Source organism: Ambystoma mexicanum, chromosome 3p (assembly GCF_040938575.1).
Source record: "Ambystoma mexicanum isolate Mex_15411 chromosome 3p, UKY_AmexF1_1, whole genome shotgun sequence".
Taxonomy (NCBI): Eukaryota; Metazoa; Chordata; class Amphibia; order Caudata; family Ambystomatidae; genus Ambystoma; species Ambystoma mexicanum.
In genome coordinates, this window is record NC_090925.1 from 689,307,769 (window position 1) to 689,327,034 (window position 19,266).

General features: G+C 47.3%; 1 protein-coding gene across 2 annotated transcripts in view; it reads right to left on the minus strand.

The window, feature by feature from the left end:
• Positions 1-6,081: 6,081 nt before the first annotated feature.
• The window catches only part of HK3 (hexokinase 3), a 418,595-nt gene continuing 405,410 nt past the window's right edge, over positions 6,082-19,266 (minus strand). For both annotated transcript variants that reach the window (XM_069651486.1, XM_069651485.1), the window contains one exon: positions 6,082-8,406. In XM_069651486.1, coding sequence (XP_069507587.1) covers positions 8,262-8,406 — 145 coding nt within the window. In that variant the 3' untranslated portion in view covers positions 6,082-8,261. The remainder of the gene's footprint in view (positions 8,407-19,266) is intronic.

Below are 19,266 nucleotides of genomic sequence, written 5' to 3' on the forward strand. Positions count from 1 at the left end.
CCTCGCCCCTCTACTCAGTATGTCCTTATGGCCTGAATGTCCTATGGAATTAAAGGCAGATCTCCACGAGGCCCGGATACAGCAGCACAGTACAGCGCCCGGATTCCTGGATGTGAAGGGGCTGAACTCAAGGAGCTTTGAAAGAAGTTGAAGTTACTATGTGCTGCCTGTGCTACTCTCCCGAGAGGGTTTAAATGTCATATGTCGGGTGTCAGAAATATATTGGCCATTCTCCTACGCGTCTGATTTTTGGCCTTTGCATATTCAAGACACCCTGTTTGAGTCCATCATGTCTGAATACAGCTCACTCACCCACTGACCCAGATGGATCGTGCTCCTGGACACACACACGTGATCTGGTATTTGGGACCATGACAAATGTTGGGTAGGAGTGGAGGCGATGTGGTGGCTATGCAGGCCACCCAGTAGTCACAGTGCCAGAGCCGTGCAGGGTTTTCTTTGCACACACAGCTCAGGAGTTACTGCACAGTTGCTACCTTCAGTCAATGCACCCAGGCAGCTCATTGGACAATGCACATAGGCGGCCCAATGATCAGTTCACTCTGGCAGCCCATTGGTCAATGCACACAGGCAGCCCAATGGCCAGTTAACATAGGCGCCCCATTGGTCAGATCACAAAAGATGCCCAGAGGTAACTCCACACTCTTCGCAGGTCACTAAATATATGTTGTCTATGGATCTGTGTACGGGCCCTGTATATGGTCCGCCGCGTGGGCCATAGTATATACACCACATCGATGGTGTGTTGCACAAGGCGCTGCATACGCTCTGCTTACTATAAAGTAAACATTGTGAGCCCTGTTGAAGATCACTGCACAGGCCACTGCACACCCCGAAACATCACTACATGGCTACTCTACACTCCACGAGTAGGAGTTACTGCATGGATCACTACTCGCCCTAAGATTGACTAGAGGGGTAACTCTAATCACCCTTTCATGCGCTTACCATTCGGCCAATGTACACATAATGTGAACAAGCCACTACGCAGGTGAGCTGGTTCAACTTCCCCGACCCCCCATCCACTCCAGAGCCTCTGCAAGTCCTTGTCTATCTCTTGCTCCCCCTTGCCCCCCCCCAAGCCCTTGTTCTGCCCCTGTGCACCTGCCTGCTCCTTCCTCCCACCTTTGGGCTAGTTCTGACCTCCTCCTTGCTACCTCTGCTCCCCCACCCATGTGTTAGTATTGTCCCCTGATCTGCTGCCTTGCTCCCTCTTGCCCCTTTCGAGAATGAGCTGGTTCTGGGCTCTCTCTTGCACCCCTCCCACCATTGGCTTGTTCTAGGATCCAGTTGGCCATCACTCCTCCCCTTTCTCACCCTCGTGCAGGTTCTGCTCCCCCACATGTGGTTTGCTGTTCGCTCGTCCCCACCCCTGACCTAGACTGGTTCTGGACTCCCTCTTGCTCACCCTTCCACCGCTGTGCTGGTTCTGTAATTCCGCTCGCTGACCTGTCATCTGTCTTAATACTTATAATGTTGTCTCCTTCCTAATGGCTAACATTACGCAAAACTGGTTTATGGTCATTCCATCGAATATTTTCCATCCAAGGTCCTTTCCATCTAATTTTTTGCAACGAAAAAAGTAGCATCAAATGTGTTATTTTTTTGGGGTGTTCCCTTCCTATCCCCCTGTTTTTGACCCTTTAAAACCCATCCCAAAGAATTAACCCTTAACCCATCAAAAATATACATTCGATGCAACCTTTTTCCATGCAAAACCTTCGATGGAAATGCATTCGATTCAAAAGCATTCGATGCAAACACCAGATACCCTCAAATCTTTATCCATCTGCTTCTAGTTGTAATGCACTCAGTATTAAGGTTGCTACCGTCACTCTGTGTCCTGTGTATAATGTGTTTTGTGAAAAGACCTTCCACTATCGACAATAAAATACAAGTAGTGACCACGAGGGCCATGGGACACCCCGTCTGGAATGCGCTGCGTGGAGCCGTAGCTTATGGATCCCTGTGTACCTCAAAGTTAGAACCTTGTGAAGAAGTAATTGTATGGATTACTGTAAACACCTTATCCAGTGTTCACTGCATGGGTCACTGTTCACGCTACGCCTAGGAGTCACTGTGTGGGTCACTCTACTCACTCTTTCTTCAGTGCGAGAGTCACGGTGGTCACTATATGCAGCCTACCTGTGTTCCACTTTCACAGTAAGCGTCCTGTCTAGGGTTCACTGCGTGGGATCAGTGCACACACTCTCGTCAGAGCCAATGTGTGGGTCACGCTGTGCAGCCAGTCTAGTGGTTCATTGAAGGCATCTGTGTGGCAAGGAGATCCATCTGGCCTTTCCATCGACAAGATTGTTTTCACTTCACTGTGCTATTTGTTTTTTTTACTTTATACACCTGGACCCATGAACCTTTGTGTTCCCAGCATCTACAGGTTCACAACGACTACATTAGCAGTAGCTTTAGAAACGTTTTAAGGGCCAGAGCTTCTTTGCAGTCCCGGCTAGGCGCTGCCTTCCATATAGATGGTCTCATTACAAGCACCACGACCTTCTCTGGTCCCTGGCACGACAATTCTGCATGTGAAATCCATCATGTAGTCCTGTCACACCTAAACCAACAAAACCCATGGTAAAGTCTATAGCAGCCATTTTGACCTAAGTAATGTGTTCGATTTTGTGTGCCTGCAGTACTTGAGCACAAGGCGAGGTGATGCCTACAGGCTTCTCTGCCCTCAGGACCAATTACCTTGTTAAAGATGGACAATGGCAGGTGTCAAATCTTTGGCACCAGTGAGGAATTATTAAATGGAGTTGTTTTTAAAAAAAAGTTTTATCAAAACTCAAGTTATGAGCCAAACAGAAATGTGAACTTTTATTCCAGGCCCAAGTAACCAAAGATGATTGCGCTGTTGGAAAGACCCACCAGTGCAGATGGTGCTCTGGGAACAGCCATTCTCTGCTGCCCCTTTTGTCATGCATCAAAGTGTGGATGTTAGTCCGCTAATGATCGAAGAGGGAGATGATGCTACTTGTAGGTAATTTAAACCAACTTCAGTTGAGGAACCTTTTAAACAACGGACATTTATTCAGGTAGACCTCTGCGCCCTTTTGTCAATAAAGGGAAGGTTTCTATGTTGGTCGCATGAATTTTGTAACATCGGAGAAAAAGTGGTTCCTCTACTCCGTTTTATGAACAAGGGTAACAAGAGAGTTACTTAGTATCATTCATGCGCCCCTTTTGTAATGAAAAGACTACACTTTAGTCAACGTTTAGTTTTTTGAAATGTAAATTTATAGTAAGTAAGTGCCCTTTTGATGACACGTGTTTCGACGATCACAGTCGTCTTTTTCAAATCAGGGCTAAGTGGTATTATTGAATGATTTGTAATGAAGCTTTTCAGCAAGTCAAACAAAGTCATGGGTTCAATCCCATCCTGCAGTGACGTGTGCCTGCCGCGATCGATCGGCACTTACTTACTATAAATTTACATTTAAAAAAACTAAACGTTGACTAAAGTGTAGTCTTTTCATTAAAAAATGGGTGCATGAATGATACTAAGTAACTCTCTTGTTACCCTACTTGTAGGTAATGGTTCATTGTTGCGATGGCTGCAACCAACCATGGATATGCCATCCCCCTTTTGGTCCTGCTGATAGGAGCTAAGTTACTCCGTGGGAAAGGCCTTTCCCAAGAAGTCTCTCTGACATTGATTTTGGTTAAGCGTTAGTGATCTTTGAGATTTAGACTGTCAGCACACAACTCTGCCAACAGCGCCTAGTGCTACCTGAGTTGGAAAAGTGGTTGGTGTGAACAAGTACCCTGGCTATGCCTGGGGATGGTGGATGCACTGGCCACCAGGTTGGCTTTGCCTTCCACCATGCAAAGTTGGCCCAGAAGGAGGTACACAGTGGATCCCCCACACCACCCACTCAGCCCAGGACTAAAGCAGGGGATCATCGTGGTCAGACTAGACACCTGCTTCATCAAAGGATCTTCATGTGCTCTGAACGGACCAATGCACTGGTGACCCTATACATTTAGCTCGACCTTTGGTGTAACCTAATGATGAGCATCTTCCTTGTATTGTTGAGCCCATCGCCATCATGCAAAGACATCATGTGCCTAGCCAACAAAACAATGGAAGACCGGAAAAGAATATGCAAGAGCAGTCCGCTTGGAGGTTTCCTGAATGGGACTGAATTTTAAAATAGTGGGTCAGCCTGAAGATGGCTTATTCCTCATTAATACGCACCAGAGAAGAGACACATTTCCAGCAGATTGAATCATTTTAGGGAAACTGCTGACCCCATTCCTTACCAACCATTACAAAAATGTACTGGAGTCCTCGCTACCGAAGAGGAGAGCCAATGGCAGGAGCTAGGATACTATAAGAGGAGCATGGAAAGTGACAGAAATATAGGTGCAACGCCTGGCAGAGGCTATACAGAGCAGTAGAGGTGGAGGAAGGATCGTGGAGGCAGGAGGGAGGAGGCTGGTGGCATCAGGAGAGAGGAAGAGGAAGGAGATAATGTTATAGAGGGCAGAGAAGGGAGGCAGAGACTGGGGGAAAAGTGAAAGGATTCTATGGCTGATAAAGGAGGTTGAGATAAACGGGGGCAGAGGCATGGAGGAAATAACTTACTGAAGGTAAAATCAGAGTGGTAAATTTCACCAAAGTCAAAATTCCCAAAAAATACTGAATTGTTTTTTTTTTAATTTGGGGGTCCCCCAAACCCCTGTTTTCCAATTATTTTAACCCCACCCCAACACCACCCCCACCCATTTTAAACCCTTACCCCCCTACCATTTATAGATATATTTTTAATTAAAATGTTCTTTATTTTTTCAGTATTTTTGAGTTTTGGTAAAACCTACCATTCTGATTTATTTTTGGTAAAATGACTGGGTATCGCCAGGAAGTGAGGAGTGAAGGAGGAGAGTTGATATCTGGATAAAATATCTAGATAAAGGTGAGAGGAAATAAAGAAGGAGGTGAAGGACCTTCTGGGAGAAGATTGAAAGTAAATCTAAGGAGGTAGCTGTAGGACATATGCAAGAGGGACAATATCAAGAAGCAGAGAAGACCAAAAGAGGAGAATAGAGGAGAGAGAATAATACCTCACAAAGGAGGGAGGAGAGGAGATCAGAGGGGAAGGAAGCTAGTAGGAGAGACCAGGAGGTGGTGAGGGGGAGAAAAGAGAGAACATAAGTGATGAGGGAAGGAGACACGAGAAGAAGGTTGGCAGGGGAGATCAGGAGGACATTGAAGGGCATATCAGGGGAGAGTAGGGTGGAGGAGACATTCAGTAGGGAGAGAGAGGGAAGATCAGGGACGAGAGAATGAGAAAGCAGGAAGTTGGAAGGAGAATTAAGGGGGAGGCAACCCCAATGCCTTACAAGAGTGAACCTGGGAGGGATGGAGAAACCAGCATTTGGGAAAGCATTGAGGAGTTACAGAAGGAGAGGGGCGTATAGGAGGTGAAGGAAAGATTCCCCAAGGCATCAGACTGTTGCTGTCCATTGGGGAGGAAAGCATGTACAGGGCCAGGACCCTGAGACAGGTTGGTGGCAAGGAAGCAGAACTCAAGAATCTAAGTAAACGTACCTAGCCAGCCTTTTAGTAGAAGTCTGGTGTTTTATCCTACACCATAACCGGGATCCGACTACCACCCTTGTGCAGGCCTAGTGCGGAGACGACCAACACCGAGAAAGAGAAGCAGACAACCTTATTTCATGAACCAAAGAGAGCAGCAAGTAGAGCGGGGACAATCAAAATCCCAGGACTATGCGTGACTGTGAATTGATCATGCACACAAGGGAGTGAACCCGGCTTAGGATTTGCCAGCTAAAGGCCTACACTTTTGACCCTAAGGCAAAGCCATCCTGCTGTTGTTTTGGAAGCTCTACGCTGCATATTTTTTAGTTTGGTCCAAATCTATACATAACTCGAATAAGTCTTTGTTTAAATATATTGGCCTATATCCCTTTCATATGGCTCTTACTTCGCTTTATGAGAGTGGTTGCTACGGCAATACATGGTGGCCTAGTAAGATACCATACATTGATCACTGTACACACATGTTTTCGGTAACTGTATACACGTCATCCACAATTTACTATATGGTTAACTATGCCCACTCTGCCTAAGGTATACCACAAAGGGCACAACCCCATTTAATGTACATCACGGTTCAGTGTATGGGTCATTGTACACCCCTGCTTAGGGTGCAATGCACACATCACTACACACATGCTGCTCATGGGTGGATGCATGGGTCAGTGAATAAAACCCTTTCTAGGCTCACGGCATGGGTCACTGTACACAAAGGTCTAAGGCTTACTGCACTGTGTGCAGCTCCATTGATACCTGCACACACCCTGTTTAGGGTTCCCTCTATTGGTCACTGTAGACACCACTGTTCCTGGACGGTCACCGCACACACAGTCCATAGCAATCACCGTACACACCATGCAATGTAAAGTAATATGTACTTGTCTAGGCTTCACTCCATACACACCAGTTGCAGAGGCAGCTTTTGGTGTCAGCGGGGTGGGTGAGGGGGATAATAGGGCACCAGCGGGAGCAGATAATAGGGTGCCAGCGGGAGGCTGTGGGGCACGCTGGGCACCAGGGAGGAGCCAGGGAGAGCGGCTGCCCCTTCTGCCCCCCTCCGGCACCGCCACTTACACGCTCTACTTTCTGCCTGGTGTTCGCTGAAAGAGACACTATGCCCTCTATCTCAGCGTCCTTGCATGGGGCGCACTTCCCTGTCACGAGTTTGCTTTGTGTATCACTATGTACTGCATTTCTAAGGTACAATGAGGGGACGGCCCTGCCCAGGGCTGTGCAAAGTTGCAGAGAATTTCAAAGGCCTTCACAGGGTGGCAGAGATCTGCAGGATTCTGCTCAGAGCCACAGTGACCTGCCATGACCTATTTCAAGCGGTCCCATGTGATAACGTTGCCGTGAAAAACTCGGTATCAGGTAATATTTTTGCCACCAAAAATATCGCCGTACATATGGTCGTCGGGAACGGCCATAGGCGATATTTTTGGTGTCGAAAATATTAGGTGCAGGGGTTGCGGGGGTGTCCCCCGCACATAAAAAATGATGCAGGGGTTGCGGGGGTGTCCCCTGCAGGGTCCATGTGTTATTTTCGCCGCAAAACTATGGCAAAATTTTTGTATGGCGATATTTTTGCGGCGAAAATATCACATGGAACCAAAAACTCAGGGGGAGACTTTTATTTCTTGCCCCCTAACATTCTTTCCCCAAATATTCTTGGAGGGGTATAATTATATGTTATCACTTCCAATCAGATAATATTTGGGGAAAGTGTTTGATTGTCTGGAGGGTAACTTTATAGGGCAATGTCGTCCACTGGCAGCCATTTTCATGGCGACATTTTCACTGGATAGGTATTCAGCAATGTTGGTCATTAAAAAAAAAATACACAGAGCTGTGAATGTCTTGACAGTGGTGTACAGAAATGTAAAGTACTGCATAAATTAGCACTGGGCTGCTCAGGAAGCGGCATGGCACTGCACACTGGTGCACAGAGCTAGGTGCACTTGTGGTGCATTGTTCTTCAAACACATTCAAATAAATATATCATGTAGAGCCCACGGGTATCAGTGCTGCTGCGGTGCCTTTTAAGCAAAGAGATCTCCTGAGAAGTGGTCTGCAACCTTTGGCTCTGAAGATGTTTTAAACTACAACTCCCACCATGCCTATCCCTCATAGATAACAGTGAGGGACCATGGGAGGCAGAGTCCAAAACATCTAGCGAGCCGAAGGTTGCAGCCCCTGCTTTAGGTTGTATAACCCTTCATGCCCCGGCGAACCCTGGTGTAGTAATACGTGCCTAAGGGACTCCGATTGGACAATTATTCAACACTCAACTTACATTATTAGGACCCTCATTTTTCCAAGAGTTTCAGTTTGGAAAGCATGCTTCATAAGCTCATTAATCGTTCATAAAAGAAAAGAAAAAATGTTGCTGCCCTCACACATACAGGTGAATCATCCTCTGTGGGGGGGACCTGCCCCTCTTTTCTGAAAAAAGAGGATAAAAGTGCCAAATATAAGCAAGTTCTCGAAAAATCCAGAGAGGCGGCCAAGCTTAAGGCCTGTGTGCATTACGGGAAGTGGATTCGGGACGCCTTCTCGGCCCAGGAGCACCCTGGCCTGGCCAAGATTCCTGGGCTCTGGCCTGGCCTTGGTTGGAGTCTGACCACGCTTCCTCTGGCCTGTTCCAAGCCTGGATCCCGACGACTCATGCATGGCACTCCTGCAACATGCGGCAGGCAACGGCGGTGACCAGAGCGGCTCCCTTCCCGGACCCGTCTTCGGACTGCATAAAGGTGACCTCGCAGCTGGGCGCCAGGTTCCTCACTGTCTCCTCAACCACCTGCGAGAAGCTGCAACAAAAGAAGCAATGGTTAGTAGCTCCCATCGCTGGGCAGCCCAAAGCGTAGGGGTCTGGGGGTTCTGGAGCGGAGGGGAATACAGGTGCACGCGCAGAATCACTGACAAACGCATGCATAGACACACATGAAACTTCTGAATCTGTCTAGGTTAGTCGCACTCCACATTAATGTGCTGCTAGACCTGCTGTGCTGCCTGGTGCAGCTCCAAACATGGCTGTCGAAGAAAATGAGGAATCAAAGCACAGTACCGCACCACTGCAACAGCACGGTACCGTAGCACGCTTACCTACCGCAATTATGCTCTGTTCTGTGGAAAATGACAAATGCAAAAAATATGCGTAAGCTTGGCGAAGACTACAAATAGTTTAAAAATCGATGTGTTTCACTCAACAAATGAGCTTCCTCGGGGCAGTGTTTTAATATCGCATCTACTTCTGACAACACTCCTTATATCCGCCCTCAGCATCTAGCAGTTTTGTTTTTGAAAATGTAATTAAATTCGATTGATTTTCAATAATGTATTAAAGTATGATTATTTTATGGGTGTTATTGTCTTCCTTCCTTTTCAACTATTTCACTGAGCAAGCCTTCTGCATGCGTCCTTTAAATAGGGGTGCTGCATACACTTTAATCTCAGATCAAAACATGTGCATTTGTGGAAATCATCATCCTCTTGACAAAATATTAAATTACTGGAACATATAGTAATCCAGCAGCAATGATGTAATCGATAATCCGTTAAGTGTATTTATGTTTTCTAAATCTGATTCTTGATGTAGTGGGAGATTATGCATGGTAATCTGCATTACTCTTAGCCCATTTGACTCGTCCCAGTCCTTACAAAGTGAAGGTATTACTCTACCTTTAAATTTGGCAATCCCTGGGAAAATAGAGCAACTAATATAAAATGTCCGCTGTCCCTTACTGCCAGGGCATAACGTGCCACCTCCCTAGAGCTCTTCCTGTTATACCCCAGCAAAGAAATACCAATGGTTAGGTCAAGGCATGGCGGGAGGAATGTAAAGACTAGGATGACAAAGGAGGAGAAGGGTTAATAGGGAGAAGATACATTGTTATGTGTAATCCCCATTTCTTCACAACCCCATTGTATCAGTCTCCTTGGCAAGTGAAGATAGCATGAGCAATAACACAGTGGCCTTGAGACTAAACACAGAATACAACACAACAGACCCACACAGATATTGCATCGTTTGTATGTTGCACTTATTGAATAACATGGATGCCATTTTAATCAGAAATAACATGCATCAGAAGTGATACAGAGACCTTGCGTATAGGGGCTTTAGAATAGGGGATGGGTGTCTGAATGATAGCGATACAATTGATGAAGCGGTAGCGTAGAGGGACATATACTGGCGAGATTTACAAGGGGCAGACATATATAAACAAAGGGGGCCTATTGGCATTATAGGATATATTACATGGCCTGCGGTAGCAGCCATGTAGTTATGGTTAAGTTGCTAAACCCATAGGAAGAGCACATTTTGGGCGCCTTATAACTTCGCTCCCCCTGGACGAATCCTCACCAAACTTTGCACAAGAAGTATATGGCCCACTCAGAATTCATTTGGTGAGGTTTGGTCAAGGGGGGCAACATTATATGGGGATCCCAAAATGTCTTTATTTTCCATAAATGGAATGGAGAAAAAACTTTGCTCATGCCTACAGCCCAAACCGCTGGAAGGATTTCCACCAAATTTGCGGCAGGAGCGGGGGCTTGGTCCCGAAAGTGTGCTTTTGTAAATTTTAAAACGACTAAAAAGTAGGTCCAAAAGAATTAGTGATATCTAGGTCCGCTCCGCGGACACATTTCCCTGTTCGGTCCGCGGAGTGGACTCCGATTGGCTTAGAGGGCAACGTGGTGTCCGCAGACATCGGACGTGCTTACTGATTGGATGGTGAAAAGCGGGAAGAGCGTCAGATTTTTTGAAACGCCAGCCATCTTGGATTTGCACTCAGCCGCCTGTTTCCGCGGACATTGCACTAAAAACATATTAAAAACACAACATTGCATTTGTCAAACTTATAAAATAAGCTCTGGGGAGGTGAGGGGTGATGAGGGTGGGATGGGATATCGCTGCAAGAAGCACAAAAACTGGTGTTTTTGTGGCGAAAGTCCGCAAACAGTTCGGATGTTTGCGAACAGTCCCGAGAAGTTCGGGGACACTTCAGATGTTTGGGGGCAGTTTTTGGATGGCATATAACTTTGGCACCACTCAATGAAACTGCAGTTATATTCCTGACCCGATTCCCAATGAGTTCGCAAAGTTTGGTGGGATTCTGTCAAGAGGGGGCAAAATTAGAAGCGGGGTCCCAAAATATTGTAAAGGCTTATAAATGTGGTGTCATTTGACAAATCTACACAAAGTTTGCAAAAAGATTATAGATCTAGATATAAATGTATTTCGGAAAGTCTGAAGGGATTTTGTCAAGTGGGGGCTAGGTTATATGACAATTGTATGTGCATACATTTGACACTTTTGAACTAATAAAACATGGGTGGATTTCCAGCAAACTTGTGTAAGGAGCATTGGCAAGGACCTACAAGCATGGTTTTGCAAATGTGCCAGTGTTTTATTTTTTGACAAGTGTCATAATGTAGGTACAAAAAATAGTGATATACCTTTGGTGACTGAGGTGTAGCCTGTGGCCATGGGCAGTGGCCAGATTGTCCAGGTCATGGAATAAGGTCATGATCCCGACAATCTGGCTACTGACCATGACCACGCGGGACAAAACATGGTGTTAAAGTGGCCATGTCCACCTGGGACTGGCTTTGTGGTAAAGTTATTCGAAATTGGGATAGACTTGAAAGGGAAGAAAAATGTGCTCGTGGTCATAAGGTCATAGGGTTCTCGTTTCACCTTCTACAGGTTTCCACGGAAAGCGAAGAGGGGGCCTGTATGGAACCCCGCCTTCCCTTTTCATGGTGACCATCTTCGAAAAGGATTTTCCTTCCTACAACGCCCGGGTATATGAAGAAAAATCTTTTTTTTAGCACCCCAGGTTCCTGCTTTGGGAACCTAGGGTGCTAATGGCCTTCATCCCCCATTACAGGGGCTGGAATGGGGGGGATAATGGTCCAGAGACCTTGTTATCCACTCTCACGTCGCTTGGGCTGATAACTTGGGATGCCGGGCCGGTATCCACCGTTCCAGTCCCTGGAACGGAGGATGAACGCCACAATATTTTCATTAGCATAAGACAAAATGCAAATGGAAATGTTGGAAAATCTTATTGAGTCTATGTACTTTACTGAGAAATATAAAGTAGATGGAGTCTATATAAGTTTTTTTTGTTCTATTTTTTAACTGTGAAAGGTGGTTCCTAAAGGAACATTTCTTTTGTTGTTTTTGGCTGTTTTCTTTTTTGGCAGAAGAGAGAAGAACAACAGGTTGGGAGGAAATGAGGGAAGAGGCACCAAACACTAATATGGAGAGGTAGGTGGACAGAGGAAAATGTTGCACGTGTGTTATTTGTAAGGTAGGGAGCAGTGTTTCTCATGCTCCTTGATTACAGCAGCTCGTGGGGAGGAGGGATGGCATTAGCGTAGGGTTTGGCCTCTGCTCATGGTACAAATACATGGGGAAATGAGCAGGCCTCAAACACACAATTCATTTGTATACATGAAGATATACTTTAATATTATTGAAATGTTATGGTGATGTTGTTTCTTTCTTCCTTACTTTAGTTTCCCTGTATGTGCCTCTGATTTGTATGCATTGTGGATATTCATATGTATTGTTTGTACCAGAACAAGTGTTGTAAGCCTGAATTGTTAGCTAGTTGTTACATGTTAAACATTACTCAAAACTCTGATACGGTAGCATTAATTATTGTACTATCCAACATTACAAGATTATAATAGTGTACTTCTATGGTGCATGCTGCAGTCATTACCTATGTTTATATATGATTAGGTTTCTGTATTAACAACACTCCAATACAATGATTTTAGATGAGTACATTCTTTAATAGATGAAGTACTTCACGATAGGTCTCCCGATCACCCCTGACATCTTGTTACCAACAATATAAACACAACTCTTGTAGGGACTTTTCATCAAAATGTATTTCACATGTGATGTCATCAGTGATGTAATCAATGACATTTGTGATGTCATATTTGATATCCTGGGTGTTAGTCTTAGCCGTGCACGGTGGTGGCGTGAGTTATGGTTGCTTAGCTTACCATAACTGGTGAATTCCATTGCTTTTTTGGTTTTACTTGTAACCATAATGTCCCTTTAACAAAGTTTTTTCATTGAATTTCATAGGTTTTTATTAGTGCAACTTAACCATAACTTCCCCTTAACAAAGTTTTTTTTCATTATATATATATATATATATATATATATATATATATATATATATATATATATATATATATATATATGACTAAGCTGTGCTGCTTCAGAAATCTTTTCGGCGTAGGCGTCCTGCGTCGATTACGTTGATACGCTGTCCCTCGAGGGCCTCCGTCGAGGGTCGACGTCACCGGACGTTATATATAGGACACACGCGCCCGTAGCCTCAGTTGTAGTTTTTTCCCCAGAACATGTGGCACCAATCTCCTGCCAGTATGACTACAGAAAGCCTTGCGGAAACGTAAGCTGCAATCGCATAAGAAATTCTGTAGAGGGACAGGCTGGGAGGGTTCGATGTGGAATACGACGGGGGAACATCCCATCGAAAGAAGGTTACCAGGTAAGATAAGTAACTTGTTCTTCGAGGGGATCGTGTCCTACGACGTATTCCACATCTATGACAAACTCCCAAAGCAGTACCAACATATGGAGGTGGGAAAAGAATTTAAAAATTTAGAATTTTAGAATGTCCAATCAAATTGCTGAATACAGGACTGCCTTACCAAAGGCAAAACCCTGCACATGGATGGAGTCCAGGGAATAGTGTCTCACAAAGGTATGGACAGAAGCCCATGTGACTGCTTCACAAATACTGCGAATGCCCCTCTGTAGAGCCGTGGAAGCAGCCACAACCCTAGTAGAGTGAGCCCGTAAGCCTACTAGAGGGTCCTTACCCGCCAAACGATAACACTCAGAGATCGTCAAAATGATCCATCTGGACAAGGTCTGCTGGGAAACAGCCTGACCTAAACGCCTTCCAGCATAACCAACAAAGAGCTGATCGTCCACTCTGACCCGGGACATCCGTGAGAGATAGAAACTCAAAGCTCTTCTAGGATCCAACCTATGGAGCCTCTCCTCTTCCTTACCAGGATGCAGAGGATGATAAAATTCCAGAAGAATCACCTTCTTGCTTAAATGAAATTCCGACACAACCTTTGGAAGAAAAGAAGGATGAACCCTAAGGTCAACCCTGTCCTTATGGAACACCAAGAAAGGTGGCTTGGCGGGAAGTGCCTGCAACTCACTCACTCTGCGTGCGGAAGTAACCACAACTAAAAATACAGTCTTAAATGACAACAGGCTCAGCGGGCAAGAATGTAAGGGCTCAAACGGAGCTCCCATTAGAAACTTTAAAACCAAATTCAAATCCCATTCCTGCATCTGGAAAGGCGATGGTGGAAACGCATTAGTTAGTCCATTTAGAAACTGAGAAATCAAAGGGATCTTAAAATAAGAACATTCCTCAAACGAGCGCTTAAATATGGACAGCGCCACCAGGTACCCCTTTATAGTACCTACTTGCAGGCCCTTGTGGGCTAAAGAAAGCAAAAAGGACAAAACGAAAGGAATGGAGCATTGGAAAGGATCCACATTCTGTACACTGTACCAGTCGCAGAACTTCCTCCAACGGCAATGGTACAGGGATTTCGTTGCAGGCCTTCTGGCCGAAAGCAACACCTCCATCACATCTTCGGGGAGGTCCCAATCCTTATACCTCAGCCTTTCAGATACCAAGCATGAAGGCTGAGAGACTTGACCTCTGGATGAAGAACTCGACCCCCCTCCCGTGAGAGCAGATTGTCTCGGTAGGGAAGACGGCGTGGAGGGCAGATGGACATGTCTAGAAGGTCCGGATACCACGCTCTCCTGACCCATGCTGGAGCAATGAGGATCATCCGGGAACTGAACCTCCGTAACCTCTGCAACACTTGCAGAATAATGGGGACTGGAGGGAACACGTACAGCAGTGGGAAGGACCACTCCACTACGAACGCGTCCCCTAAGGCTCCTCTTGGAGGAAATTCCCGCGAGCAGAATCTCTCGCACTTCCGGTTGACACTGGTGGCAAAGAGATTCACTTGTGGGGTTCCCCAAAGCACAAAGATCTCCAAAAGAACTTCCCGAGCCAGCTCCCACTCCTGAGAGACCGTGCTCTGCCTGCTCAGAGTGACCGCCGCCGCGTTTTTCGTCTCCAGCTAGATGAACTGCCGAGATCGAAATCTCCTGCTGGATGGCCCAGAACCAGAGCTGCATTGCCTCCGTGCACAATGGGAGTGACCCTGCCCCCCCCCCTTTTTGTTGAGGTAGTGCATGGCCACCGTATTGTCCGTCATAATCAGGACATTCTTCCCCCGCACAGACGGCAGAAAAGCCTTCAGGGCTAGCCTGACAGCCCGCAGCTCTAACAGATTGATGTGGAGTCTGGACTCCGACGGAGACCAATGGCTGCTGGCTGTCAGCTTGTTGGCATGAGCTCCCCAACCCGTGAGGGATGCGTCCATCAGGACCGGCACCTCCGGCCACGGTTGCCAAAACGGAGCACCCTTCAAATGATTTCCTATGACGGCCCACCACAGAAGATCATGTGCGACCGAGGGCGGAATCTGAACGTGATCCGACATCCTGCCGGAGAACTGCGACCATTGCATCTCGAGAGCCCACTACAGAGATCTCATCTGCAGCCTGGCCTCTGGCACCAGGAAAATGCAGGATGCCATGAGGCCGAGCAACCTCAGGAACTCGAACGCCGGGAGACTCTGGGCACATTGAAACTTGTCCACCATCTGCAGAATGTGATGAGCCCTCACCTGGGGAGGCAAACACTGCCCCAGGGATGTGTCGAGCACTGCTCCGATGTACTGGAGCCGCTGGGTAGGTGTCAAATGGGACTTATTTAAATTGAGGGAGAAGCCCAGCTTGTGAAGAGAGTGGCAGGTGACGGACAGATGATCCAGGGCTTGCTCGGGAGAACACGCCCTGATCAACCAATCGTCAGCTTGGTGAAGACCCTAACTGAAAATGCGAGTCGCCAACTGCGAACCTCAGGTACTTCCTGTGCTTTGGATGAATCGGCACATGAAAGTAAGCATCCTTGAGATCTAGAGACACCAACCAATCTTGCAGTTGAAGGGCCTGGAGGACTTGAGAAAGAGTTACCATCTTGAACTTGTCCTTCCTGAGGAGCTTGTTCAGCCCCCGCGAGTCCATGATGGGTCTCAATCCCCCGTCTTTTTTCGGAATCAAAAAATAAGGGGAATACCAACCCTGTTGCTCTCCACTACAGGCACCAGTTCTATGGCGCCTTTCTCTAGCAGGGATAGGATTTCCTGCGCAAGGAGCGGATCCGGACGCTTCAAAGAGAGCTTCCCCGGTGGATTGTTGTGAGGCCTCTCCATTCTCCAAGATGCTGCGCCAGTCTGCCCCCAACCGGCGGAGCATGGGACATGGCCTCATGACTGAGCGGACGCGGCTGCAGCAGTGCCTGAGGGCAAAGAGGCAACTGCCCGAGCGGCCTTGGCACCTCGAGTACCTTGCTTTCCACCTCTGGTACTCCTACGGTGGCCCCTTTGACTGGCAGCTCCTCTCGATCTACCAAAGGAAGAGTAGGAACCTCCCCTCCATTGCTGTCCCTAGGATGAAAAGGCGGAGGTTGACGTACTGCAGCGCTCAAAGACTTTGCTGCAACTTTGGAGGTCTGAAACCTCTCAAGGCTCTCGTCAGCCTTGCTGCCAAAAAGATGGACACCATCAAAGGGCATGTTGAGAAGCCAGGATTGCACATCAGGTGCAAACCCTGACTTCTGCAACCATGGAAACCTGTGTATCACGGTGCTCGCCGCCATGGACCGGCTGACACAGTCTGCCATGTCTAGACACGACTGACGGATTCACACATGGCATCACTGCCATCTTGCACGAGGGCTAGAAAACCATCCCGTTCTTCCCCTTCGGGAATATGCTCAGCCACCAAAGATGCACAATTCCACAGATGTGTGAGTGAATCTTGCCAAGGCACAAACAGAGTTGGCTGCCTTTAAAGCCAGACCCCGAGAAGAAAATACCTTCTTCGCCCAACCATCAAAGCGCTTGTCGTCCCTATCAGGAGGGATGGTAGGGTACGCAGCCTGCTTCGCTGGGGCCGTAGCTGCCTGCAACACCAAACTCTCCGGAGTGGGGTGCGTTGACAAGTAGCAGGGGTCACCACTGGCTGGACGGTATTTTTTCAGAAGCAACTTATTCACTGCCGGGAGACTCTCCCGAGCAGTCCAAGCCGCTGCCACCCTTCTTTGCAAAGCCATATGAAATGGCAACACCGGGTCAGTGGGTGGATCTTGGTCCAGAATATCTGTCAAATCATCGTGAAGAAAATCAACAGATGGAGCAGACCACCCCAAGTACTCAGTCACCCTCGACATGAGACGCCTATATGAGGATTCGGCATGCGTGCCAGGCTCCGGCCTGCCAAACTCAACCTCCGGAGAGGTGTCAAGACCACTGGCGTCATGTAAGGACTGACGGAGGTCTTCCATTTGACGGTGACCAGACAACAGGTCATCCAGAACCTCAGGATACACAACCCTCTCCTCCTCAGACCCTTCTTCCACCTCCGAAATGTGATCCAAAGGTTGGAATAAATCCAGCCTGGGTGGAGGAACAGAAAAGGGCTCACACACAGGCCTCACTGACTTACTGAGTGCATTCCTCTGAGTTTCCACAGCCCTCTGGGGCTACTACGGCAAATTCTCCTCAAAAGGCGTCGAAGGCGCTGATGGAATCGGCGTCGACGTCGACCGAGGTGCTGATGACTTCGACAACTGCCTTGAGGCCGGAGCCCCGAGAGTGTCCTTCGATGGCCTCAGCGCGTCGAGGACCGGGACCTGGATCTGGCATGGCTATGGCGATCAACCTTATCCAATCGGGACCTCGAAGGCTCCTGATGATCGCACCGACCAGCCGAGCCCAAAGGCGTGCGAGCGGTAGCTCTAGCTCATTCCTTGCCGGCTTCTCTCGAAGGCGCGGACGGGACGGTGCCTTGTGATAAAAAAATTGCCAACATCTGTTGGCGGAATGCGTCCCATTCGCCCGGCGATGAATACTTGGTGGGACAAGTCAGCCGCCATCCGGCGGAGTCCTCCAACGAGGACGGGGAAGGCGACCGGTGACGACGCTTCCGAGAATGCCTATAAGAGGCAGAGGAATGGCGGGAACCACTCCGAGACCGAGACCCCCTGGATTTACGCAGATGCGGAGAGTCGCCCTCAAGTCGTCGGTCGAAGGCCCAGCAGATTTCGACTTACGGGTTTTAGATACCCTACCTACTATTAATTTCTTCATCCGCTCCCGCAAGGCCTTCGATGTCAGGGACTGGCAATCATCGCAGTTGTCGGTGGCGTGGCTTTCGCCGAGGCACCAGAGGCAGACGGTGTGCGGGTCCATGATGGACATTTTGGAATCGCAGTCCCGACACTTTTTAAAGCGTGACTTCAGGGTAGAAGATGAAGACATTTTCGCAATCAAAGTAGAAGAACCGAGCGCAGTGAGATTCTGAAGCAAACATGTACGCGGAAAAAACAGAACTGAGGCTTAAGGCGCTGTGCATCCTATATATAACATCCGGTGACGTTAACCCTCGACGGAGGCCCTTGAGGGACAGTGTATCGACGTCATCGACGCAGGACGCCTAAGCCAAAAAAGTTTCCGAAGCACCACACTGGTGGTCATTACTGTCATAGATGTGGAATACGTCGGAGGACACAATCCCCTCGAAATATATATTTTAGGTATGTATAAAATAGCACTGCCCTCATAGACTAAGACAATCAATTTCCTGGAGAAAAAGGTTTGCATTTGAGTAGATTTGCATGCCCAGAATGCCTTGCTGTTGTGCCTCAGAACGGGAGGTGAACTTCCAGCGGTGGCTACTAGGTAACGTTGTGGGATATGTGACTTGGCTCAAATGAACTTTCCTACTTCCACATTTCAGGTGAAAGTTTTTTTCAAACCGTTTTAAACCCACCATAACATTGTTGGTGGTGTGTATATATATATATATATATGTATATATATATATATATTTTTTTTTTTTTTTACATTTAATGTGTGCATGTAGGATCTTCTCGGGAGGTATAGGCTATGGCCTGTTTGAGGGGGCACCCTGCCCATTTTATAGATGACAACTATGCCTATCAGCGTCCGCTTGAAGTTTTGGATAATGTCATGTGCTGCATTACACATATACATTAGTAAGAGTCCATGAGCCACAACACGTGAGGAGGCCTTTCACCTGTTGGATCTGTGGTAGATAAGATAAGACTCAGGTATGCTACGAGGACCAGTAGAAAATAAAATTTTCAATTTGTCTGGCCAACTTGATTGCCACCAAAAATCACCAGATCCCTGATCAAGAAAATCAGATAAAATTACTTCAGTGTTTCGAAAGAGGCTGTTCAAAAGGATTGGCAGCATTAACGGGATGTCCCATGGTGCCACTAAACATAAGGCTGTTGTTTCAGCTCAAACCTCTTCAAGAGCCCCAGGACGAGGGGATGCCTGTGGGAAAAGGTGCCCTGAGGTTCTCAGAATACACAAAAGGCTTCTAATTGGTGGCAAAGTAAAGACGTTGCTGTGTCCACCGGGAAGCCATTTCTCAGAAATTGAGGATTTTCATGGTTCCCCTGATC